Source organism: Phoenix dactylifera, chromosome 4 (genome assembly GCF_051530095.1).
Source record: "Phoenix dactylifera cultivar Ajwa chromosome 4, Ajwa_hap1_PhDact_Kaust_v1.1, whole genome shotgun sequence".
Classification (NCBI taxonomy): Eukaryota; Viridiplantae; Streptophyta; class Magnoliopsida; order Arecales; family Arecaceae; genus Phoenix; species Phoenix dactylifera.
In genome coordinates this window covers 52797954-52825012 of record NC_143193.1, presented here as the reverse complement: position 1 = coordinate 52825012, position 27059 = coordinate 52797954, and the positions used below count along the sequence as shown (strand labels likewise).

The 27059-nt window shown below is 37.8% G+C and overlaps 2 protein-coding genes and 1 long non-coding RNA gene across 7 annotated transcripts; all 3 read right to left on the bottom strand.

Moving 5' to 3' along the window:
* Positions 1 to 2759: 2759 nt before the first annotated feature.
* Positions 2760 to 3633, bottom strand: LOC148714154 (uncharacterized). Its single transcript, XR_015977431.2, has 2 exons — positions 3254 to 3633; positions 2760 to 3124 (listed from the first exon to the last, which is right to left on the bottom strand). It is a non-coding gene; the product is annotated as an uncharacterized LOC148714154 (long non-coding RNA).
* A 3831-nt stretch (positions 3634 to 7464) lies between these two features.
* On the bottom strand, positions 7465 to 11491 carry LOC103714300 (putative serine/threonine-protein kinase WNK7). Its single transcript, XM_039133261.3, has 8 exons — positions 11241 to 11491; positions 10890 to 11041; positions 10750 to 10787; positions 10221 to 10448; positions 9905 to 10125; positions 9352 to 9509; positions 8706 to 9162; positions 7465 to 8606 (listed from the first exon to the last, which is right to left on the bottom strand). Exons 2-8 carry the CDS (start codon positions 10980 to 10982, stop codon positions 7801 to 7803), a joined length of 2001 nt encoding a protein of 666 aa, XP_038989189.3. The 5' UTR covers positions 10983 to 11041; positions 11241 to 11491; the 3' UTR covers positions 7465 to 7800.
* Positions 11492 to 14147: 2656 nt separating this feature from the next.
* LOC103714303 (PH, RCC1 and FYVE domains-containing protein 1-like) lies at positions 14148 to 25751 on the bottom strand. 5 transcript variants are annotated; one of them, XM_088720555.2, is made up of 8 exons: positions 24952 to 25743; positions 20468 to 20587; positions 18342 to 20130; positions 18034 to 18236; positions 17799 to 17945; positions 16847 to 17385; positions 16297 to 16472; positions 14148 to 14464 (listed from the first exon to the last, which is right to left on the bottom strand). In XM_088720555.2, exons 1-7 carry the CDS (start codon positions 24997 to 24999, stop codon positions 16307 to 16309), a joined length of 3012 nt encoding a protein of 1003 aa, XP_088576681.2. In that variant the 5' UTR covers positions 25000 to 25743; the 3' UTR covers positions 14148 to 14464; positions 16297 to 16306. The 5 variants fall into 5 exon arrangements, 4 of the variants coding, with proteins under 4 accessions (XP_088576681.2, XP_088576680.2, XP_038989188.3 ...); XR_005514644.3 differs by having other exon boundaries at positions 16213 to 16472; positions 18034 to 20130; positions 24952 to 25749; XM_088720554.2 differs by having other exon boundaries at positions 18034 to 20130; positions 24952 to 25749.
* Positions 25752 to 27059: the final 1308 nt, after the last annotated feature.

The following is a 27059-nucleotide window of genomic DNA, read 5'->3' as shown; positions in this document are numbered from 1 at the left end:
GAAAAAAAAGAATGAAATGCAAAGAATCTCATGCGGCATTTTAGGATAGTTTGGATACTTATGTTTGCACTTTTTTCTCTCATTTTCCTTCTCCATTTTTATAACTAAAATATAATTTAGCTCGTATATTAGTTTCAACCGATCATTATCATACTTGGACTGTAATTAAAAAATATTCTTTAGATTTAACTTCTATTTATGTTTTAACTCTTCATCTATTCTTATCCATTTTATATCTTCTATATTTATTTGTGCAAATATTATATTTATCTAACTTTTTCAAATTAGTACAGTACATTCGTTTCATTTTTACATAAAGATATTTCTCCCTAGAGCAAGACATATGCAATTAAACGAAAGTCCTGTCTAATGCACCGTAGTCCGTAGATATTATAAGCATTCTATTTCTAGAGATATTGGTGCTACTGATATAATTCTAATAAATTTTCATATTTAAATCAACAAAATTAAAATACAGTTTTTCCAAGGATAGGATGGTCATTTGCTGTCCTTGGTTAACTTAACCAGAGACAATGATAATTGCAAGTAACAAGATCTTCTTGCAAATAAACATAACTTTTTCAGTAAACAAAGGTGTTGTATGAAACATTAATAAAATTCTAGGTGTTATATGCCAAAAAAAACCTTTTTTCCCCTCCTGGAACTTCCCTGTGTCAGTCAAGATATGAAATATCGTAAAACGTCAGCATTTCTTTGCACTGCTGAAGAAATCCCAGGAGAATATTACACAAGGTACCTGAATTTTCTTTCCATGTCTCATTTTAATCATACTCTTTCCCGCTTTTAACCCTTTTTCATAATGAATTCCATACCAACTTTCTCCTGTTTTACATGAATTGAGATCCTCATCTGATTCAACAAAGAAACAGAGGATGCTGCAAGTACGAAAACACGGAGGATGCTAGGCTTGGTCGGGTAACGCAGCAAATCCTCCATCATCATTTCTAGGACATGAAACACTGGTGCGAGCACCTCAACAGAGTACTACCGTCTCTCGAACTAGTACTGAAAATTCCATGTTCAGGTAACTCCAATTCCTTCACAGAGCCAATAACAGTGGAAAGCTGTAATTCCATTCCCTTTAACCGTGGATAAACTATGGCACTAAGCTCCTTAAAGAGCGGATAAGCTGGGCCCTTCCTGGAAAACCATGGCTCTGATTTACTGCATTACATCAGTTTTCATCCATCAAGAAAGACGAACTTTAGGCATATATGGTTTTGAGCTACCATGAGCTGATCGATATTGTTAATTTTAAGGGCCACATTCTCTTCAGAACACTTATCTGCAAACACTTTCACGAGGACATTCTCAATGATGAATCACAAAACAGATCCACAACTTCTGAACCTGCCATCTGTACCAGTCAAAAAAAATTCTGGAGTTTAGAGAGAGCAATGCATGATATCCAGAAAGTTATCGTTGAAAAGATCATAACCCCACCCCAACCGCCACAATAAAAAGATGCAAGGGAAAAAAGGAAAAGGAAAAAGATCAAAAAGATGTTAGTAAAATACTCTTATGAGTTCTCCGGTCACAATGCTTATGTCGAGTTCACCATAGAAGATTCACTACCCTAGCTACAGTCGTGTAGAAGATTATTGGAAATTGTAGTCAGTTATGTACTTTGCTTAAAGAGGACAGATACCTGTAGCTGTCCCAACAAGGATGCTTTTGTCTGCATACCAAGTTATTTAGTCGGTGACTGGAAATCTAACTAAATAAGAATGGAGTAAGTTAAATGAATGATGAGGTTGTGCATCTCGTTTTCACAGGGAGCAAAGTCCATGAAGCACTCCTAGTTGCATGGTTCTGAGATAGTGATTGCGATCAGGCCCACATTGTTTGTCATAAAAGGGAGTGGGCAGCATCTATCAGGGACAAGATAATGTGTGGAATAACCAAATGGCTTTACTAAACAGGTGAAAAGCAAGATAACTTCACCCAGTTACAATATTGCAAATTAGCTGCATATTGTAAGGTCTCAGCCATAAACTTAAAATGGATAATATAAATAAAAAATAGTATTCATGTATGCATGCTAGTCTAAACAGTATATAACAAATTCAGGTCCAACCTTATCATGATTTGTCATTAAGTTGTCAGGTGGATTTAGTCTTGACCCATGCCATTATATACCAGCAATAACCTTAGGTTCATCAAAACAAAAAAGCCAAAGATTTATTGCTAACCATGAGTAATTCAAAGACGCATTACCTATTCTTCCAGCTCTAACACAACATAATTACTCTCTTATAAATAACATCAGCTCAAAATATGATACGTCAAACTCCATGGATTCCTGAAGCCTAATGAACAATGCATCCATTAACGTTTCTTTTTGAGGAACAACACCCCCACTAATGTTATCCTCCTTCCTACAATACAACAAATGTCTCGTAGGAACAGGCAGTACTTATGTGTAGCTTACAACCTATGTGAAGAATCGAGACACAATGATCTATCAAGTTGGCAGAGGTCATCAATCATCGCTTTCAACTTTACAACATTGACGATAAGTTCAGACTATCTAGAAAATTTCCCAACAAAATAGTAGCATTTATGGAGACTAGCATTTGATGATCTATATACATGGCAGAAATGATAGCAACTGCAATTTCAGAAAGGACAACTCTTTCCTATCAAACACACGAGCCAATCTCACGAGAAGAATATCAGCAATACAGTTGGTTGCACGGAATATCACTATAACAAACAAGAATGGGCAACACCTGTCATGCAGTGAATCAGCAACCACCCAAGCAGTTACTGATTTAACGGTATGCTGCTTCTGCAGACTCTACAAAGCACAATAGATAAAAATAAGCACGACCTGGGGATATATAATACAGTTATCCCTTTAAAGTAGATCTAAGACACATAAATAATAGACTAGCTCGTTTTTTTTCCTTTTTCCTCAAACTAGTAGATGCAATGAGCATGAAACCCCAATAAAATATTTAAAATCTACACATATTACAAAAGTGAAAGAGCTTCATTTTTGGGAAATTCCTCTCATTGATGCATGGTGTCCATCGGAAATAAAATAACTCTGCTAGAAGCACAAAAACAGAGACATGTTTTGTGGTCCTATACATCATTCCTGCAGTTAAACAAAGAGAGATTTGTGAAAGATCACTAGTGTCTCATTGGAATAAAGATTATATGTTGCGCTAACAGATTAAAACAAATTTGCTGAGACCACCAAAAAGACTGCCAAAATCAAACTCACCTGGCTTCGCCAAAACTGAATGTGAAATTGATTTTTCCAAACATTAATATAAAGTGTCATCTAATAGCAAAGAATCATCTCAATCTTCCTCTCCACATAGTAGCACAGCTCCTCAAAATTGATTAAGTCCTTTGCTTCAAAAACCACAGATGGTAAATTTTTCTGCCGATGAAAAAATAGCTCAACATCTTCTTATCTTCAACTGATTCCAAGAAGTTCCAAATCAAGAATTCCAAGATCATGATGAGAGTCCATAATGGTCATAATAATCTTCCATGATCTCCTAAGCATCACAGCTTTTTAATCCTCAATAATCATTTTGAGAGTTCCTGTATTTATTGTGAATAATCATTTTGAGAATGCCTGTATTTATTGTGATCCTATAGGAGTCATTGAAAAAAGAAAAACAAAAGGAGCATGAGTGGGGATCTGGAGGGGTTAAAACGAGTGAAAAGAATCTTACATCAAAGAGCAGCAGAACAACAAGTTTGATAGCTATCTGATGCATATTTGGAAATTCTTGCAGTTAACTGGTCAGAGTGGTCTAGAAAATTGTATGAATTCAATTTATGAATAGCTCATTGAGTTAATAGTCCACTGGAATATTGGTAAGCCCCGAGTGCTTCTTCTGCAATGGAAGCAATGGAAAAGGAGAACAAAAGGAAGATGCATGAGCTAACAAAATACTGAATTACAGTTAATATAGAATTCTGCAAATGAAGGGAGCACAACAAAGTGAAGGAAACATAGCAGACATTGCAATATATATAAAAGCGCAAAAGAGAAATTGTTGACTTACAAGTTACAAGTATCATCAAACAAGCAAACGAATGGTTTTTAGACATCCAGTTATAAATGTTTGCCTCGCCCTGCAATATCCACACTATAATGACCAGAGAACCCTTTGAAATAGATTCATTGCTCCCCGAGATAACACAAACATATGCTCTATTACACGAAAGATGGAAGCAAGATAAGTTTAGAATATTCAATATTAGAGTTGACAATCCTCCCAACACCTATGGAGGCAATATTACCAATATTTGACTGACCTTAAGGCGTCTAATTCATAACAAACATTCGTTCTGGAACCAATAGTTATGCTGCTTATAGGTTTCCACAAGACGAATTCCCTTTGTTAAAGAAGGGAAAAAAATCTGCATCAGCCAGAACACTCAAATTCTAAATTAGAGAGGGAAAAGACAAGGAAATTTGGTATGTTCTGGCTTCACCCAAAAATTATATAGACACAAAAAGTAGGAATTTCCATGGGAATTTTCATAAAGATGCTAACTTAAAATTCTAAATCTTCTGTAATATCACCAGATGCGGTTAATGAAATCTCAAATTCAAAATATGCAGAATTAATTATAGTGTTTTGACTGTAAGAGATAATAAATTCAGGAGTACAGACTTTCAGAAATTCCAAACTCAGAATGTCATATCAGTTTTAGAAGCAAATAATGTATTCAGTCAAGCTGGCCCTCCACTTACTTGAACTCCTCTTCAGTGTCCTCAAGATATACCAAAAAGCATGAAAACAATGTCTTTTCTGTTCATACCATCAAGCTAGCCAATAATATGAGGTAGAAAATATTGGCCGCCAAACCTCTCATGTTTCACTTCACAATTTCAGACCTACTATTATGATAATGTGGAAAACTCGGAAAGATAAAATGGGGAACAGGTACATCAAAACGAACTGAGGGGCACAGATTGAGAATAAAATCAAAGAAACCTGTTGAGATGATATAAATATATGTAGTAAAGATATGAAGAAGCCCCAACTATGGGATGTTCTTGAATTTAACTTGAAAGAATTAGAAAGAGAAGAAAATACCGATATTGACATGAATGAAAGTTGTCAGAAATAATTAATGTCTAAAGTAATAATGGAGGTTACCCTTAAAATGAACTTCAATATGATGACTCATTAAGTTGACTCCAGCTTTGTTGAGGACAAGGCATAATAGCAATTGGATGGTTACGGCAATTTGATGCCTACTATTACTTCATCGTTAACACCATCAACGTGTTCAACTGAGTGCACTTTGCACCTAACCAAGGAAAGAGAGTTGCAATGCTAGCTCTTTGATTACAATGAAGCACTAATACAACGAAGAGATGTCTTAGACTTCCATGAAAAACTCCAAAGAACTCTGTATGGAGTAAGGCTCATTCAGCAAATACCTCGAGCTGAGCTTAGCTTTTTCCTTTGGCTCATGAGCCAGCTTGAATATTAAATATGTTATATTTATTATATAATAAATATGTTTAAATATATACAATATTCATTATACATAAATACATAAGTATATTATTAAAAATATAAGCTATTTTTTATTTAATGATTTGATGAAGAGTAAATAATTAGCTATTGGATTTAGCCACTGGACTAAAATCTAGCAGCTTAGATAGATAATGGCGAGGATTAAAACTCAACTCCCCTCATATCCTCACCAGCCATGCCTATCCATCCACGATAATCACTGTCACTCTTTAGTTAAACTATTCCCATGATTCCCACCACCCATCGCCACCACCTACGTCCGTCTCCCCCCAACCGAAGATGAGGAGCCACCACCTCCTACCTGTCTCCTATGACTAGAGATAAGGAGGTCTCCGCCTTTGAGCCAGTTGTCCCTAGAGATGCTGCTGCAAGAGAGAAGGCCATGCAAATGGGCATGGAGATGGTGGAGCCAGCCACTGAGACCATGAACTAGGGCATCAAAAAGCAAAAGCATGGGCATCTGCCTAAGGCGCAGGGTGGCAAGAGGGCATCGTCACTGAAGAGGGAGGAGGAGGAAGATGAGGATAGAGGTAGAGGAGCGAGTTTGGAAAAAAAGGAGGGTTGAATTTTTTGTATTTCGAACTTAATCAAGTTGAACTCAAGTTAGCTCAACTCTAATTCAAGCCGAGCTAGAGCTGGGTTTCTCAGCTTGACTCAAGCTCAAGTTGGGCCATTGTAATATTGATCCAAGCTCGAACACAGATTAGCTCGCTTGTGTTTAGCTCATGCACACCCCTAGTATGAAGTAACAAAATAACCAAGAAACACTCAAGCATACAATGACACTTCAAAGATGAAAGCAAGGATTTTCCCTCGGGGTGTGCGCATGCGAGAGAGAGAGAGAGAGAGAGAGATAAACAGAGAGAGTGCCAAGGAATGGAGAAACTAGTTTCATCAAACATCACCAGCCAAGTGCTTGTGGATAATACTAAAAAGGCCATCGCATGGTATTTTAGGGATGGCGATGCATGTGGGGACAATCCACAATGCATTGTTTCCTCATGCCATGACTACCATTCATTCACAAGCAACAGGATGGCAGCAGCGATGTCATGAGGTGATGGATGAGCAAATAGCAATTGCAAGCTTGCCTCTTGTCCAGAAAATAGAGTTATTCCCATAATTCAGTTTTAACAAGAAAAACATTGATAAAATTGGATATGGAAAAGCATTCAAGTCCTAAACAAGGTTGCAAAAATAATATTGGTTTTAAATAACAGAAATAAGTAAATTTGAGCCACACGTCAATAATCACAGATATTTCCTAAATCAAGGTATCATATTAACATTATAAGGGCATAACTATATGCAAGAATACTTACCACAAGCAGAAACATCACCTGCTACTTCCTATGAAGTACATCAGCATCATGCATCAAGTTAACATTATTAAGATCAATATCAAACCAAACACTTCTCCCTCCTTTTCCTGCAACATTCCCTGTACATGAAGAAAAAAGGGTAGATAAAATATTCTATGAGACAAAATATCTCGAATCCAGTTAACTTCATTTGTTTGTCATCAATAAACCTCAGGGTCCCAACTTTGAATACCAACCGGACAATACTGCACATACTCCATAGATGATGAGCTAGTTCTTAATATAGGGAACATTTAACCACTCACAATTGGTATGATCAAACAAGTTCAGAAGGGTGTCTCTAGTTCAACGGGTATTACAATATCTAAATGATGCAAGAATTAGTTAATATAACTGGATATAGTCCTTCTGAATCATTATCAGCAAGCAAGAAAACATACCTATGATGACCACTAAAAACTGTAGTTTTTGTTAAAATACATATCACATTATAGGGCTGAAGCCCTAGTTCGATGACCTGATACTCCAAAAGAACCATCAACATTGCAACTACATCTTGCTCAGTCCACTGTCAAGGAAGAACATCCAATGTTTGGAGATGACTGTCCAATATGCCATCTTTTTCTAGCATTTTAAGCAAATAAGCAATGGCACATGCAGAGTTTCAGAAGATAAAAATTATACTGAGTTTCTGCAAGCGAACTAAGAACCTGTAATCTTAACAATCAACTAACAATATATCCAGCACATCAACAAACAATCATAGTAGCTCAAAAGAAAAAAGACACAGATCAGCAGTAACTAATCCACTTCAGCTATTTGCTGTCAAGACTTTATCTTCAGAAGATAGGACACAGGAATTTAGTACATGTGATGTCTTCCTCTGTAAACATTCTCTCATGAAAAGATTGAGAAGACAAGTAGCAGAGAAAAGATCAACGAAGCAACAATTGCTTCCTCTGAAATGCCCTTTTCTTTGCCATTGCAATGACTTGCTCTCTTTTCTGAGATAGGTCCTTTATTGCCTGCTGATACAGTAGTTCAATAGATTCCAAATATAGTCTCAGATGCTCATCAATTTCATGTTCACCAGCCAAAACAAATGAAGAACCATTTCTCGGGAAACCAGAAAAGGCCGACATATCAACACCATTGATACCCATGTCTTTCTGATCCAGCTTCATGCCATTCTCAACTTTTGACAGTGCCCCTTTAACCTCTCCCTCTATATTTAACAAATTAAAATCCACAAGGTCTGATGGAGAGAAACCTGGGGACTTCTCACCATTACCCTCAGAATCCTGATTGACTGACGCAACCACATTGACAGATCCAGAATCAGCATATCTTGTGACATGATCGAGTTTTCCATTGACCACAGCATCATACACTGGCTGATCTGAGCCTTCCATGGAGCTGAAATCAACAAAGGGAAGGGGGGCAAAAACATCATTAGCTTTAGAGATACTCCGAGAAGATATGTTAGAGCATTCCCAACACTTAACCAACTGCAGATCCTTGGGAGTTTGAGTTCCATCTAGAGTTATCAGCCGACTAATGGCAATGCATGGTTTCCATCCAGGTATCAAGTTTATAATTAATGAATCAATTAACCCTGCTATAAGCTTTATATCCTTCTGTGCCAGTTCAAGTTGCTCAACCATCTCACTAGCGACTGAAAGAGAAGTATCACTATCCAGGTAAAACACGAAGACAACATTGTCGGCATGACCTGCACGACCTGCACGCATAAAACAAGGAATGCATTGATGAGTTATCATTCACATGTTTAAAAACTAATAATGATGGATGGGAATAGTTTTAGAAGTATAGCAGTTACCTTTCCAATTAATAATCTTCATATTTAATGATACAGAACTAGTCTCCTCCCTCTCCCCTTTTAATATAAATGCACCATCTTTCCTCTTCTTTCGTACCTCCAAAGTTAGCAAGTTTGAACTTTTACCATCAGAGCGTTCAATTACAGTGATAAGTGCAGGCTCATTATCATCATCATCGAGATCTATATGAAACTGTGTTTGCTGTATGCTACTTTTTGGCTCTTCTGAATGAACACAATGGTCTTTGGAGACACCCAACCTGGTTCTCAGTTCTATGATATCAGGTAATTGCAAAGAATGGTTCCCTTGATTGCCATTTGACACATCCACCTGGAGAAAAGGATCCTTCAGAAGGTCCCCTGCTTGCAATCGCTGATCAGCTGGAACAAGGCACTTCTCTATAAAAGCTTTCACTTCTGGACCTTTTACCTTTGAAAGAGCAGCAGGCTTTATCCCCTATAAAAAATCATTCAGAAAAAAGAAATGCCAAGTTCAATTTTAGACTTATCTTTTGCAAAAGAACAATCAAAATCTAATTCTTCAGAGAACAACAATCATCATTTACAAACAAGTAATCACATTCTTTTTCTCGAATAACAACAGATAAAGACAATTAGAGGTTAAACACTTGCAGATGACACCTACCGAAGAAACTTTTTTGTATATTTGAGCAGAATTTGTACACTCGCTGTATGGGTACTCAAAGGTGACCATTTCTAGCATGCACATCCCAAAGGAGTATATATCTACCAACTCGTTATAATTTTCATCATAGAGTTCTGGTGCCATAAACTCAGGAGTCCCTGCAGTTAAAACAAAATATCATTAAAATCTAATCTAAAACCAAGCTGCTTGACTACTTTCCTACAAATAAGTATTGATAGAGACATCCACCCTCAGATATCCAAGAATAAGAACTAACTACTTGTTCCAATTGCATCCAGTAACAGCAACGAAGTAATCTGGTAAGTCAGCAATCTCAATTAAAAAAAAAAAACAAGAAATTGATGCAGAACTTTTCTATTTCTCCTCTCCCCATTAGCAATGTTCAGTCCATAAAGGAGTGATAGGGAAGTGGAATATCATTTGATTGAATTTATTTTAACTGTCATTTCTTAGTTTCCTTTAACTTAAAGAAAAAGTGCTGCCCAGTTCAAAGAACATGACTAATGGCAAACAAAAAAATAAAAATTGGTACCAATTACACTTCGTGCATTCGGTTGCTGCATGACAGTTGCCAACCCAAGATCCCCAATCTTCACCTCTCCCTGGTTTCCATTAATAAAAATGTTATCACACTTCAAATCCCTATGTATGATTGGTGGCTTCTGACTATGGAGATAGTTCAACCCCGTCAGAATCTGCCTCGCCCATCCCTTCACTGCTTTCATGTCCACCTTCTTGTGTTTCTTACGGTACCTATTTTACAGAAACCACGTCATCAACTCAAATAAATCATAAACGACACTCATCATCAAAAACTTAAAACAAGAAGACTCAGAATTCGACCATACTGTCTCAAGCTGCCAGAGGTGAACAATTCGGTGATGATATTAATAGTCTTCTTTTTATGGTCAATCCATGAAGTGTAGAATTTCATAATATTCTCATGTTTCAGAGATTTCAAAAGATTCACTTCCGAGTACAATCTCTCCAAGCTGTCCGGAGACTGCAACACATCATCAATCCTAAGCTGGTTCCAAGCTACCTCAATTCCATTGACTTCATCAAATCCCTTGTATCTGTTATTGCATTACCACTAAATATTATCAAGAATAAAGCATTGCAAAACTTAGATGTAAAACATCGAGCATAAATATAAATAGAATTATAATTTATTTTATAGTATGTCGTATCGTACCGTACTGAATCAGACGGTATGAAGCATACCATATTTTGGTACCGGTACAGTTGGCATACCGATTTTTGGTATGCTAAAAAAAATTTATATCGTACCGTATCGATACTATGCTAGTGTGGCACTGGTATGGCCTGATAGGCGAACCTTATTGATTTACAAAGTCATGGATTGAAGAAACTTACACAGTCTTGAAAGCGCCTTTTCCTAATATCTCCTTATACTGTCAGAAAAATCAATAATGTCAACCAAAAAATCAAACTTTTGCTCAGCGAGAACGCGCTATCCTGGAAAATAGAATGCACCGGAGACAGAGAGTACTTACACAAACATAGCGCCGAGTGGGATCAATCTCGATGACGTCGGGATGGGGCGGCTCGGGCTGCTCGTCGGCCCCATCGGCCAGCACCTGGCTCATCGTCTCAGGCGAAGAAGCACCAGTGCAAGTCGTCAGAAGCGAACACGAAGCCGAAAACCCTAACCACGGAGAAAATTATATACAAGCAACGAAAGATCCCCGGTTAGGCGAAACCCTAACCCGATGCGCACCGTTTCGAAGCCAAAAACCGCGGATTCGAATCCAGTAACCAAAAAAACAAACAAAGAAAGAAAACCACGAATTCGATACGAGGAATCCAAATAAGAAAGAAAGAAAGAATGGACAGGTGACGCGTACATTCGTAGAAAACGAAACCCTCACGAAGGGGTGCGAACCCTAATCGGAGAGGAAGGGGGTAGAGCTCTGGAAAACCCTAACGGGAGCCCTACCAACTCTCGAAGAGAGATCGCGGGAGGGGGCTCGTTTCGTTCCGCGGCTTTTAGAAGAGCGTTGTGGTAGAGAGAGAGAGCGCGAGGGACGGGCCTTATTTATAGGTTAGCTTAGAATTGCCATCGAAATAGCACACGTAAGCGGCAACCAGTGGTCGTGATGTCACCCTAGATTGGAAGGAGACGATAAGGATCGTGATTCCGCGATTATTATTCTGTTTTAAGAAAGTTTGGCTCCTATTCCTTCTTTATCTTTTATTTCCTTTTTAAGGTGCATGCAGAGCTTATCGGAGGCCTCCGAGCCCAAACTCTATTTATCTTTCAATCGAGTTTTGGATCGGATCAATTGAAATTTTGATTCTTTTTGTACCTAAATCTCACTTATAATCAATTTTTCTCGTGGTGAATCTATAGAGAATTTGACTCGGGTGATTCGCCTGTGAACAATAAATTTAGACTCGAATCTGTATTGTCTCCATGTAAATTTGTCACCACGAACCTATTAAAATTTTACCATCATGCACGATCGTTGCAAGATATGTGATGCAAGAAGTGTACATTGGGTTGGGGTCAACCAAAAATCAAAATAAACTGAACTGATGTCCTTGAGTTATTTGGTTTGAATTCAAAATAAAATTGAGCCGATTTTGGTTCTAGTGCCTCGAAACTCAATTAGGTGATTTGAGTTTGGGTCAGAGAGATGGATAATTTGAACTTAAACCAACCAAATGTATATACATATATACATATATATGCGCACATACAAAATTAATTTTGGTACATTACTTACGCATTTTATACTGTTCTTCATTCATGATTTGGTCAATTGTTGCTTTTTATGGATAAAATATTGATGATTTTTTTTAGAATATATTATATATTGTTTTGGATTTTTTACATATATATCCTCATAAATATAAAAAATTACATAAAAATTCTTGTAAAGTTGTTATTTGTATGTATACTTTCATAAAATACTAATTTTGTATGTATATTTTTTTTTCATATGTATCTATACCATCCAATGCTATTAAAAAAATAAATAGTTTAAAATTAAAATGACTGAAAAAATCAACGGCATATATATGTGTGTACACGCAAATAATAATTGTTCAAGAGTAGTTATGTAATTTTACAGATATATGAGGGTATATATTCACAAAAATCATTAAACATGATCAAAACTTTCAAGAAACTTGTCAAGTCTTTGTTTAAGATTGTCAAGTTGGAATATTGGACGACTATTTGGGAAATTCTATTCTCCAATTGGATTTTGACATAATTATCATTATTGCATTTATAACATATATATATTCTTCCTTATTTTTAGAATATTAAAGCATTTTGAATTTAAATTAATTATAAATATTTAGATAAGTAAAATAGCTTTTAGTGATTTATAAATGGTGAGTTATTTATTTATTGTGGCGAGAATTTCATAAAAGCATCATGATTTCTTCCACAAGAAGTGATGTCCACGTGGAATCATGCGGCATAATAATACTGACTCTTTTGTCATCCTCCTCAAATAATAGTGACTGAATTATCTTCACTAGAATTGACTTCTGCCAGTTGAGCATATGCTTAATGCTTTTGATTGAATTATATTCAATTTGGGGCACATGCTCAAATGGCAGAAATCAAATGCAACGAAAATAATTCAGTTATTCTTAATCGAAGAGGATGACAAAAAAGATCAATATTATCATGTTGCATGAACCCATGTTAATATCAGTTCTTATGAAATAAATTTTTAATACCTTTATGAAATTCTTGCCCTAATAAACAAAAAATAATTTAACATTTATAAATCACTGAAAAATATTTTCATGATCTAACCGTCTATAATTAATTTAAATTCAATATGCTTTAATGTTTTAAAAAATAATTAAGAATATATTGATATCATTGTTTCAATAATGATAATTATATCAAAATCAAAGGAAGAACAATATTATCAAAATGATCGCCTAATATTCCAACTTGACCGAGTTAAAAACTTAAACAAAGAAAATTAATATTAGGACTTTATCTTTTTTTAATTTATCAAACCAACTGAACCATCAAAAACTTGGCATGCCTCGGTCGACTTTTAATATTTTTTTAATTTATACCCTTCTAAATATGCAAAATTATATGAATACTCTCACAATATTATTGTTTATATGTATATCCTTATAATTTTTTTTTTTTGCATATCTACCCATAAAGGTATTTTAGTTATTTTAATTTTAAATCATGTATTTTTTAACGTCGTTAGATAGCATTGGTACATATGCAAAAATGAAAGAAAAAAATGTATACATGCAAAATAATTATTTATGAGGAGAAGGGTATATATATGCAAATAGCAACTTTTTGTTGGTATTCATGCAATTTTATATATTTAGGAGGGTATACATGCAAAAAAATCTATTGCCTTTTATAGTTCACCTTCAACTATTCATTTTATTTTTTCAAATAAATTACCAATTTTTGTGCCGGGCATGGGGGTAATATGACTCAAACCAATCTGATACTGATTCGGTTAGAATGAGTGGGTTGTGACATTTACTGATTTTGGTTCTAAAAATTAGGGAGCCAATTAGAATTGAATCGACTCTGGAATAGCCTCTCACTTGGATCAATTGGAACTTGAATATCTATTGACTATGGGTTAGGTATGTCAAAGATAAATCCATGTAATTCTTTTAGATGCAGCTTCAAATCCACTAGTTTACCTAACCCAATATATAATATAAATTTTGAATTAATATTTTTTATATTTTTATCAAAATTTTTTGTTGTTCGGTCGATAATTTTGAAGGCATAAAAAGATCGAAATAACCGTATTCATTCAACATCCAAACTTAGTCCCAATCCTTATCCCATCCTCCCTGACCCATTCAAATTCTTAGATGCGTAGATTCAGATGTAGACCTGACCTGAAGTCCCCAACGACCAAAATTTAGTTTGGGTTACACGTATACCTGGTGTTGATAGCACCTTCTGCTTGGTCCTTTACAACATAATCCCACTATGAATTGCACCAAATCTCTTGTGCTATGTAGCAAACCAATGGTGCAAAGCTCTGTCTCTCTCTCATATGCTATGCAGCAAGCCAGTGGTTCAAAGCGCTCCCACATTATTTATCTGCAGGTGGTCATCTATCCAATTGAATAGGACTGATTTTGTTCAATGTGTAAACATAAGATCATATGCATCTATATATTTGTATAGTATTGTCACAAAAGAAATCTCTACACGAATCGATGATTCATTGTTGCTTTTATCTCAAGGTAACCCTCATGCATTGTGGATGATAGAGAAGTGATGCAATATAACTGTGGAGCAAAATTCTAGAGTAAATTTTTGATGAATCCCTATATTCTGAGAAAAAGTGTTATAATGCAAATGCCTAGTAAAATCTATCTTCAGCATAGGTAGATTCATTGCTAGGCGCTAATAACATGTATAGTCAACACCAGCTCTTAGTCAGGAAGTTCAAGTTCAATCAGAGTACTAGTCTAATCAAGCATGTTGTGACTCTGATTTTTGGCTTTGCCTTGAGATGACAAAAAACTTTGACAGACAATTGCAAGGAAGATATAAGAGAATGAGGGAACGACAGCATAGTTAACCAGATTAGTTCAACATTCGAAAATTTAAAGCAAAGTGGTAGACTTAAGCGGTAAGACCCTCTTGCAGCTACATTACTTCATCTCCTTGACGAGCTTTAGGTGGAGCTTGCCTTCTCTCTCTCTCAAAGAAAAAAGGAAAAAAAAACACCTCAGACAGCATTTAGCTGGTATGATGGGTGTTTTGGTCAATAGGGCTCGCTAATCTTCACATGAAATATTGGTGCATTTTTGTTTTGGACCTTATGGTAGTGATAGAGAAATGCTTTCAAGAGCTATAATTAAGATGACCATTTAGTAACATCAATCCAGACTAGCAGAGAGATTCAAAGGACTGTCATTCCATCTAACCGCCTTTTTCAATCAGATCATATTTTTAGGCTCCAGAGCTTAATCTGCTGATAAGCATAAAATTGGGGTCTACGATACATTCTAGTCCTAAACCATAGCTTCAAGTGAGAGTTGCCCGTGCAGCCTTCACTGCTTTCAAATTGCTCAGAAAGAATTCTACTTGATATTGATTCATGAGATTTTGTTTGTGTTTAAGCAATGTGCATGAACAGATATTTCGACCAAATTAACTGAAACAAAGCACAGGCCAGAATTTCATGAATACTCTATTTCAAGTGTAGTTCCACTCTATTGCACACACACTGGAAGGGGGGGGGGGGGGTGGGGGAGAGAGAGAGCTCAACCTTTACACTCACAGATATATCTAGCTCACCCTTTATATGCACATACATATATGCACAGATATATGCTGCTCAATCTTTACATCTACCATATAATTTGACTGCACATCCCCGACAAAACTTGTCAGCACTACTAAGCCCAGATAAAAGACAATATGTTGAATAGCTACAGATTACAATCATCATCTTCCCCTATGTTTGCTATAAGAAAGGCTTTCATGAGGAAAAATTCCTTCTAAGAGTTTGACTCACGCTCCATGCAGTGGTGTATTATTTCAGGGATAATTTACAGATATACAAACAAAAAATAGATTTTGAACAAAGGTAACGCAGGAGGAGCAAAACAAGAAAAATGAAATAAATAAGAAGGAAATTTCATCTGCAATTGCCAACAAACAAAAAGGTATACATAGGAAAACACCTTTCTGTGCCCTGCAGTATTGTGATATTTGATGATTTTATATACACTATAATACAACAGGCAAGGTCAGACACAGAGAAGGTGTAATCAAGGAAGAAATGGTGCACAAATAAATAAATACATATATATGTGGGAGGAAGTGTAGCTTACTCCAGAGATTTCCTGGATGCCATTCAGATCACAGTCCGGAGTGGAATTAGAATCATCCAATATACTGATAAGCATTTCCCTCACCTTTTTTCTGCTAAACTTTTGAAGATGGCGTGAACTCTTCTTCTGGTCTGCGTGCAGATTGGTTGAGCACTGCTGATGAAGCCCTATCTGACCCATGAACATTGTACCTCTTGTACACTTTTTCACGGTTCTCAAACCACCAGGCTTCTGCTTGATGTTCTTTAAATCTTCTGCGACTGCAATATCATTTCCACTGTAAGAAAACAAGAATATACCTAATTGCAAATGCATCCATATTGCATGCACACATGAGTGTGCTGATGGGAAAAGGTCAACCAAGAAATAGCAATTTGTGTAATAACAGAATATAAATATGCTAAATAGCAATTTGTGTAATAACAGAATATAAATATGCTAAACCGACTGGAACTGAAATGATTAACAAGTAGCAGCACTCCAGATGAGCACAACAAAGCAAAAGTTCATCCATATGTAAGTCAACAGTGATTACCCGGTTTAAGTCAGAAGTGACAAAAATTATGGAGCAAAATTCATGTCAAAGGAATTAAACAGAGATGGTAAACATAAAAGTGATAATTTTCTTGGCTACCTGAATCGCACCCTCTTCAGATCTCGAGTGCCATCACGAAGGGCCATCAAAGTGATATAAACACCAGGTTCATACTGTTCTACCCATTCTGCCTCGACTTGATTGCTAGATGAAGTGGGGCTTCGAGACATAAAACCATGCTCGCCATTTTGAGGGGGCTCCATTCCCTTGCTATCAACATTCTCTGCTCTACCACTTGATGTTGGCATTTCTTCATGACCATGGCATTCTGTATTCAAATGCTCTTTTGCTTCATTCAAATATATAATCCTATTTTTTTCAAATTGTGTACTCATTACATTAACTTTTTGAATATCCCTTGGTGGAAGATTTTGTTCTGAACTTCCATTCATAGCAGCAGAGTCGATAGCCATGGGTGGAGGTATGTCTGGACCATTGCTTCCATCATTTCTTGACTGGTACTCCCCATTCAGACCGAAGTAGTGAATAGCATGTGGCTCAATGCCGCTTGGCAGATATACTGGCTTTATCCCATTTTCATAGACCCCAGGGGGCAATCTATCTGCCATATCCTTAAGCTACAGGATCCAAACCAAAGAGTGAAATAAGTACAAGACTAAAGTATTCTATGTTAGCAATCACAAAAGTCGAATGACAAAATGATGGAAGCAGGCTCAAGGAGACCCATTGACGTGCAGATATCTGGTTATGGAAGATTTAGGCTATACAATGGATGGAAGTTTTCAGAAAAGATGTGAAAAGTTGGCAACAAAAGAATGCAACCCTAGCATGTAATACTAGTAAAAAAGGATCCATAATGCCAGTAGCAGATGGTTTGAAAAGATCCTTGATTATAACTATGGTCTAACGACTCTAACCCAAGGAAACAATGCAAGTCAGTAACTGTCCCTGATGTGAAACAAATCATTAGAACTTGTTATAAAGAATGGGAAAGAGGTGAGGAGGGGGGAAAGGTCAAGCAGAAAGTTACCTGAGCTGTTAGTGATTTTATAACTTCCTTTGCAGCTTTGGATTTTGCAGATTCCTCTGCAGCCAGTGCCATGGCTTCCTGAGCTTTTTTTTCCGATTTCTGCAACTCAAGTTCTTGAAGTTCACAGCGCTGTCTCAGATTTTCAACCTAATAAAGGTCCATGTTACCGTTCAGGTTCTGCTAGCTAATGATGCTCATATTAACTTCTGGAGAAGTCGAAATAAATTTACCATACCTGAGCATGCAGTTTCTGAACTTCTTGACTCAATAGTTCATTTGTCTTTTTCAGACTGTCGGCAATACTTTTGGAGAAAGAAAGGCCTGATGTTGTAGGAACAGGTGTTGCAGAACGTGGAGGGATAGCTTTTCTAGAGAAAGGTGAAACAGCCCTTGAAGGATTTACAGATTGAACCGCTGATATGCGGACTGCTTTGGGAACTGCTCGGTGAAAATCAGACCCACCAGCAAAAGCAATATCTTTTAACTGTAACAGTGAATTAACTTGAGGGGGCCTAATCAAAGACAAGGTGTCAGTCCACTTACCATATTTAGCTGCCTTGATATCCAGAATTTTGATCAAATCCAGGTTACTAGGCAACAAATTCTTTGATGGTTTCAAATCTGCTTTGTTAAATCTACCTTTGCTTTCTCCTGAGAGGCGGGGCACAGCATTTCTCTTGTTATTAGTTCCACCAGATTCCAACACTTTGCTCAATTTCACATAACAGGAGTCACAAACACGGTAAGATTTTGCAGGATTAGGAGACAATGCAGCTCTCAGAGCTTTTCTTGAACTGCATGCATGGCAGTGCACAAGTCCACAATTATAGCAATTATGCCTCTTTCGAGTAAAGCCAAATGCTTGTCTGCAGGCTGAGCACTGAGACTGCTCCGCACCGCATACCCATTTATGTTGCAATATGGCAGCCGTGAAGTTCGCACCGCATGCAATGTGTTTAACAGCTCTGTCCTTCAAAGCTTCAACAAGTGTAGGTGTTTTCCGATCCTCAAGGTCTCCATGGCCAAGTCTTCCATTGGCTCCCTTTCCCCATGTGTAAACTTCACTCCTGGTGGTTAAAACTGCAACATGGTATGAACCACAAGCAACCTCTCCCACATATTCGCCAGCAAGCTTATCTTCAACTAAGCACGGAACCTTCCCATCAGACTGGGGATTGCCAAGTTGACCATAAACGGTGCTTCCCATGGTAAAAACATGTCCTGAAGTTGTCAAGCCAATTGTAAGACTATGGCCACAAGCTAGCTTGTGAAAATTGCAGTCAATCAGTGAAGCCACACGAGTGGGTTTAAGTCGTGGCTCCTTATCACCATGACCAAGGCGATACTTGTCCCCATCACCCCAAGTGAACAATTTTCCAGATGATATACTAGCATTAGATTGAGCAACTATGACTTCTACTATTGCAGCAGTGTGCCACACACTGCATGCAACAGCAATTGTCTTCAAACCCATCAAAGATTCTACCTCTCTTGGATGTGAAACACTTTCTCTGTTTCCATGTCCTAAGACACCAAATGTTCCATCGCCAAATGTGAATAACTGCCCAGTGGAAGTTATCAAGGCTGTATGCCAGGTGCCACAAGTAACATAAGCAATTTGAAGCCCTTCCAGTGGTCCTGAAACTCTCTTGGGTATCCAGTGACTGACATCATTACCATGACCAAGAAGCCCTACATTATGAGTACCATCTCCCCAAGTATAAAGTTCGCCAGCCACAGATACAGCACAAGTATGGAACTCCCCGCAAGCAACAAAATCTGCATTACAGGCTGCCAAAAATTCGACAAGACGAGGGTGGATAACATTTGTTCCAACACCATGGCCAAGACGCCCTCCAGATTCTTCGCCCCATGAAAAAACCTCTCCCTGCTTTGTAACCAGAGCAGCATGCCTAACACCACAGGCAACATGGCGAACATCCAAAACATAATTGGATTCCAAAGGGTTAGGTAGAAGGGCATCAATTCTACCACTAAAATAACTAATATTTCTATCGGCACCAGGCCTTGCAGAATAATCACATATGAGCTCACCCCATACGTACACATCCCCTAAGGCATCACAGTCATCCTGTGCAGAACCATGACTGGATGTGCTAGGGGCACTAGAAACACTGACCCTAAGAACATCGGAAGTGGCCCCTTTTACTTGCATACTTGTTACATCTGATCTTTCTAAGCATACCAAACTTTCAGATGATGAGACTACAGATAAAGCACTCATATTTAGATTGCTGTCTGGAGAACTAGCATCCACTATGGTGCCAATGGATCTGTCACTCGGACTGTTAGATATTAAGTCCTCTATATCCTGATAAAATTCCCAGGAAACATGTATTAACAACTATTACATGCAACTGAATGGGCATAGGGGAAAAAATCATGTTAAAAGGATACGATAAAGGAAAAAAAACTGTAAATAAATGTCAAAGACCTAAATTAAGTTCAGATGGTGTGAAAAAATCATGCAAATAAGAATTTTAAATAATTAGATATCTATCAAGGAATTTTATGTTATTTATCAATATGATTCAAAAACCTGCATGCCTACCATTAATGGAGGGAATTCATAATAAAAAAAAAGAAACACAACGATCAAATAAAACAAAAAAATAATAAACTTGTGATAGCAGTAGTAAATTATTTACATCAAGGCAGAGTCCGCCATCACTCCATCCATCAATTTTTGAACGTCCAGATTGACCTGATGAAATCAATGCCTTAAGTCCTGCAAACCACACCTCTGCCTCAACTTTGTCCTCGCATATCTAAATAGGCAAGAAAAGGACAACTAACCTCATCAGCAACATGAATGTTAGAATATAATAATTACTGAATTACAAAAACAGAATGGAAATTTTGATATGCTAAGCAGATCAAGAGATTGTTTCTCAATCTTATATATCAGGGAAAAGGACAACTAGTCCTTCTCTGGGCACAAATACCTTTGAAAAACAGGCTGAGAAGTAATTTCAATATAACTTTAAGGTTGCTAACCATAAAGTGCCAACTAAAAGAATTCAATCTCCTCCACTTTATAAACATAGCATCAAATAAAAGCATCGACTTTTCATTGTATTGAAAATGTAACATTTTCCACTACATCATAAATAAGGTCTTAAAAATAAGCGAACATGGAGATGAACTCATGGTTTGGCCATGAATGATGTTTGAAACATATGCTAATCTCAAACTACTTTCCCCGTCACTTGATAACCAAATCAATGACAACTCATCCTGGAAGCAAATATAGGATCAATAAATAGTGAACATTTATACTCTCTTATTTAGAATATAGAATACAATAATGGAAGATCGTAATATGGTTGTGCATGCAAAATGCAGCAAAATGATAGTCAAATGAAGTAAAATTTGGTCATACAAACAAACAATTTTAAGGGAAGGTTGACTAACATTAGAGGCAAGCATATGATGATTTTAAGTGAAGTTGCCGAACCACCCGGTTCGGGGCATACTGAATCAGAATCGTCAGTTACTGGCATGGTTCAACCAGTCAAAATAGGTTATAAAAGACCTTGTGCTATTCGAAGCCCTTGGTCCCTGTCAATGACAATGATAATAACATCCCAGCCAGGGGAGTCTCTATCTCTCTCCCCCCCCCTCTCTCTCTCAATCCCCATCGCGGAATCCAAAACTCTCGAAGCTCCCTGTCGATGGGACGAAGCTCTCGAAGCCTTTGCTTTCCCTCTCTCACCTCCTCCGCTCACGAAACCATCGCCCGATGCCTCAGCCTCGGTCTCTCTCTCAGGCGAGTTCGGAGGCTTCGGCTTCTCACTCTCCCTCCCTCCCTCGCTCTCCTTCTTCCTTTCTCCCCTCTCCCTCTCCCTTCCCTTGGTTTCTGCACGTCATGGTTCAGTACGATACATACAGGTCGTCAGTCAATACAACTCTAGATATTGATTTGGCAAACCCTAATCTGAATTGATAAAACTTCGGCTTCCTTCTCCGACCATACTTAAACAACTTAGTGCCTTTCTTCAAAGCAACAAGTGCCTCGAAAAACACAAAGAAAGTGAGCATAGAAACCATAACCATAACCATCAAGCCTTAACCCAGCGCATTGTGAACTCAAAGATATGGCAAGAAATGAAGATTCATGTTGTTTTTTTCAAGGGTCTTGGAAAAGAAAAGTACAACATGAATCTTTACTTTATGTCTCAAATACTTTTCTTGTATGCCTTGATGCAAGAAGATGGACTTGTGAGAATAAAACCAAGGCCTTGCATATGTATCATCTAAAACATTCGTTGTACCTCTAAACATGAGAAAGCAAACTCACAAGCAGATCTTCATGATCTAATTCAAAAGTCAAAACATCAGACTTGAGGTGTGGCAAGGAGAGAATTCTTGTATGCCTTGATGCAAGAATTTCTGTAACAGGCAAAACTCCAAGCTGAAGTAGATCGTTACCGAAAACTAGCCAATAAAATGCAGTGTATACTAGCTTGCAGATTCCCTGGAAATCAGACACAAGGAAATTTTAGTTTATTTTAGGACGTGCATTTGATTCTAATTATTGACATGTATGGGGCAAATCAAGAAATAAGAATTTCTACATTCAACAGAAAGGGATCTTCTACTCCCAAGACCATCTAAACATGCACCTATACGGAACAATGACTACTTGTTAATTTATATAGTACAAAATTACCAAAGTATGATGAATTTGTTGATAATTGAGGCATCAAAGTACAACCTTAGCATGGACTATATCTTGTCTTTTTACATATGTTAGATATGACATTCATACAGAATGTAAGGTTTAAAGGATACCTAAAGATTATTCAATTTCCAAATTTGTTATAGAGCTAAGGAAATTTTCAATTTGTGATTTTAGGTACAGATCTTGCATTTTGTTGACCAAGTTGTCAGAATGATTATTTAAGTTTAGACAAAGAATTATTATTATATGTCTGTTAAATGTTAAGATTTTGATTCTGCATGCTTAAAATCTAAGTTTTCTTGAATCTTTCAGTTCTAGCTGGGGATCTTTTGACCAGTAAATCCAACAAAACATGGAGTGTTTGGTTGTTTGTTTCAGGCTACAGTTGAAACAATTTCTTTCTTTCTCTGCTTAATTGCAAACTAAGACATGCCAACTGTTATAGTTTTGTACATTCTGACTGAATTTTTTTTTGTCATTAGCATGCACTGATATTCAGGCATAAATTAGATGTACAATAACATTCCCTAGCACTAAATATTGGAAGTTATATCATGTGGCTTTCCTTTTTATTAACAAAGAGTATGAATCCATATTTGGCTAATGTAATCTTGCCTCCTCAAAGATAACGAAATGATAAAAAAGAGTTGCTCTCAGCATTGGTCAGTGATAATGTCAAAACTAGAGAGTTGTGTAAATATTGTATGTCACAGGCTTCTTTTGGTGCTTGAATAAGTGGGAGCCAGAGGAAGAAAGGAGAAGAATTACATGGCAGAAAGGAAATGAGTTAAGCACTCTGTCAGATAATTCTCTTGCGGATTTCTTTTTGAGCATGCCTTCTTCTGTAATGGTTTCTCATACAATTCCGTTATTGATGACATTCTCCTGCTGTCACACATCTCACAGTATGATCTGGGACTGAGAAAGCATTAGGTACATGCACTACTTACACCAATTGATGATTAAGTATTCATGGTTTACTGGAGGTGCGGCATAGACAATGGGTGTGGACTGGGTTGCTTATTTGTGGTTGCAGGTTGACTGTACTACTTTTATTACTTTGTCAGATATGTGTTATATGGACAATGGGCATGAACTAGCTTGGTTATGCATGGTTGTAGTGTAAATGCAGCCCACTTGGGGCTTGAGATTAACAACATTACTAGCATATCAAAATGTAAGGTGAGAGAAGGCATGTTGTTGAAGAAGAGAACAATTTTAGATAGTTTTGGTAGTTTGTAATTCTTGTAAAGTACATTTAAAAATTTCATGGGTCTCTATTCCTTTAAGTGGTATTTCTTGTATCACCTTCCGTATACCGCTTGATTACTCTTTATATCATCTTTTTTTTCCACATTTGTTTGCTTATCTGGATCTTTGTGAGACTGTGATGGGTTCTAGGTGGGATTGAGATCTTCAAGATTTTTGAAAGTCCTAATGAGTGGTCAAAACTATAGCATGAAGATTGGAGGTTCAGGTGGAACTGGGACTTTAAACATCTGCGACATGTTATTTCAGGAAAAGCAGACAGAATCTAGAGGTACAAGAGGCTCATAAATGATCGATGAAAAAGGCATGTCATGCAGATTCTCAGTATAAGCCCAGTAAGGGAACACAGGAAGGCATATGCATGGCTAGAATACTACCCTAGAACCCAAATGTGAGTGGAGGAAGATTCCTGTGCAGTTGAAGAGTGACTGACTAGAGGAGAAAGGACTTTCCCTGCTCTGGAAGAATATCTTCCTCATGATCATGGAGGTGTGCAGAAAGATAAGAGTCATGAGCACAACCAAGAAGATGAAAGCTTACAAACAAATGATGCATGCATGATAAATAGTGGGCAAGGGTGATTATGCCTTATAGTGCTAGGAGTATAGCGTTTTCAAAGTTGGGTAAAAATCCAGTAGCAATGATCATCTATGTACAAAATTGTACTTGCTTTCAGAGTTTCTTGATGAAATCCTTTTTGACTGCGCACTAAACCGAATCATGGAGCAATGTAGGTGCAACTACCAACCCTAAACACTCTTACTTTGTTCCGAGCCTCTTCTTTTTGGAACATGTCTGGTTTGTTTTTTAGGGTTTGGCATGTCCAATCAACAGAAGAACAACAGCTTCATACACTAAACAATACACCTACAAGAAGCAGTTTCTGATTCACAGCTTTAAATTTGGACGTACGTAACAGTATTAACCTCCCCCTAGATTCGAAATCAATAAAATTAAGCAGTGAAACCCAAAAATATCCCTCCTTTCTTTCCTTTTCCCATGAAAACATCTCAAACTCATAGTTAGCCCATCAAAATCAAAATCAGGACTTTCTCTTGGGAAACAACTCGTTTCCTAACCCATGTTATCATCCAAAAGCACAAACAAGAATAACTAAACAAACCAAGATTCTAAGCAAAACATCAAGAAAGAAAGAAATAAAAATCCCATCTTTCTTACCTTGTCGACATGCTTTTCGCTGCTCCCATAGCCGAGGAGATCTGCCATTCCATGTCAAAATCACCTCCAAACGCCGCCGGCATCGATCGCCCCGGGGTTTCCGTCGTCATAGATGCCGGATCTTTCCTCGGATTCTCATCAATCTCCAATGTTCAATAATAAAAAACAAACAAATCCTCTCCCAAAATCCCTTGAAATCTCCTCCACCTAGTTCCGTCCTCGACCTCCTCACCAGGCCAGAGCGAGAGAGAGAGAGAGAGAGAGAGAGAGAGAGAGAGAGAGAGAGAGGGAGGGAGGACTCCCCAGGTTGTACAGAGAGAGGGAAGAGAGCGGTAACCCGACCGCGGGGCGGCGGTCTCGGGGGGCGGCGCTGGGCCCGTCCCCGGCAGTCGGAGCACCGCGGCGCGACGAACAGAGTAGAAGATGGACGGTGTCGCGGAGACGGAGAAAGGAAGCGGAGGTCCGGATTAATATAGGTCGACGGCGCCTCGCGTCCGTTTTAAGAAATTAAACAGTCAAAGAAGAAGTATACCAATAAAAAACAGTCAAAGAAGCGAACTCAATTCGCCTGACCAAAAATCGGAAAAAAATTCGCAAAATATTCGGGTTTCCGTCACCGCTGTGGCGTAAGCGACCTCCTCGGGCGCCCCGGGACGGCGGAGGCCTCTCGATGCCCCGGCGGAACACCGGAGTCCCGCGATAGCGCACTGGCGTTTCCCCTCATCGGGGCGGCGTCGGTGGGAGTGCCCACGCGGGCGGAGCAGTTTAAGGAAGGTGTTCCCCAGGAGCGGTGAGTGTATATTTTTTGGCTCCGCTTGGCCCTTTATTTGTGTGAGAGCGATAGTTGGTATGACGAAAATGCCCTTGAGGTCAGAAATTGAGCTGACGTGGCAGCGCTTGGGTGGCACTTAGTTTCTGGGGCCGAGGGAATGGGAGGTGGAGCCCTTGGGTATGCGACGTCATAATATCTTACCTTATCAGCCAGTTAGGCTCTGCCACGTGGAGAACCTGGGGTGTAGCTTTTCGGGTTCGTGTGAAGTTATTTTTTGCATGTTGGTCGGCTCGGCGGAGATCAGGTGGGGATTAAGTTTAGGGTTCTAGGTGATGGAAAGAGTGGAGATAAAGAATTTAATCAAGTGGGACTATGATTAGAATTAATTAAGATGGAAGGAATGTGAACGCGGAGAAATTATATCCAGGACTATATGCACCATGATACTCATTTCTCTGTACTCTAGTCATCAAGCGCTCACCTAGGTGATTCGTCTATAAGAATGAGCATATGTGATTTGCGTGGTGTATCGCCACATGATGCATGTGATACGGGATATAGAGACAAGATTCTTGCTATCAGATAAAATTACAAACTTTTGAAGGAATATTTATTTACTTTGATGGATAGTTATACCCAGGGTTTTCATTAATCTTGCCAAGATATTAGTTTATAGAGAAAATTACAAGGATATCTCTTAACTTTGGGCTAATCTCAAAAACACTTCTCAACTTTAAAAAGTTCCAATTGGATCTTTACAGACTATTCCAAATTGATTCTTAACTTTCCAACTAGCAAACAGCATTAGCCTACCGTTTCAATTGACAAAATTGTTCTCTCCATTTTTTAGCCTTTTCCAACATCTCTTTTAAGATCTATGCAGGTGGATGAATAATCCCAATCATCCACACAATCGCTCTGAGATTTGCACAAGAAGATGAATATTTGGATTATTTTGAGATCTATGCAAGTGGATGAATAATCCGATTATCCATTGATCACTTTAAGTTCTATACAACCAGATGAATATTTGGGTCATCCATGCAATTGCTTGGAGACCTATGCATGCAGATGAATATTTAGATTTTTTGAGATATGTGCAAGTGGATGAATAATTCTAATCATCCACTGATTACTTTGAGATAAGTGTAGGCGGATGAACATCTAGATCATCTGTGATTACTTTGAGATCTATGCAAATAGATGAATATCTAGATCATCTGTGGTTTCTTTGAGATTTGTGAAGTGGATGAATATCTGGATCATCCAAGTTGCTTTGAGATCTATGCAGGCAGATGAATATTTGGATCATCTGTGGTTGCTTTTAAAATCTCTG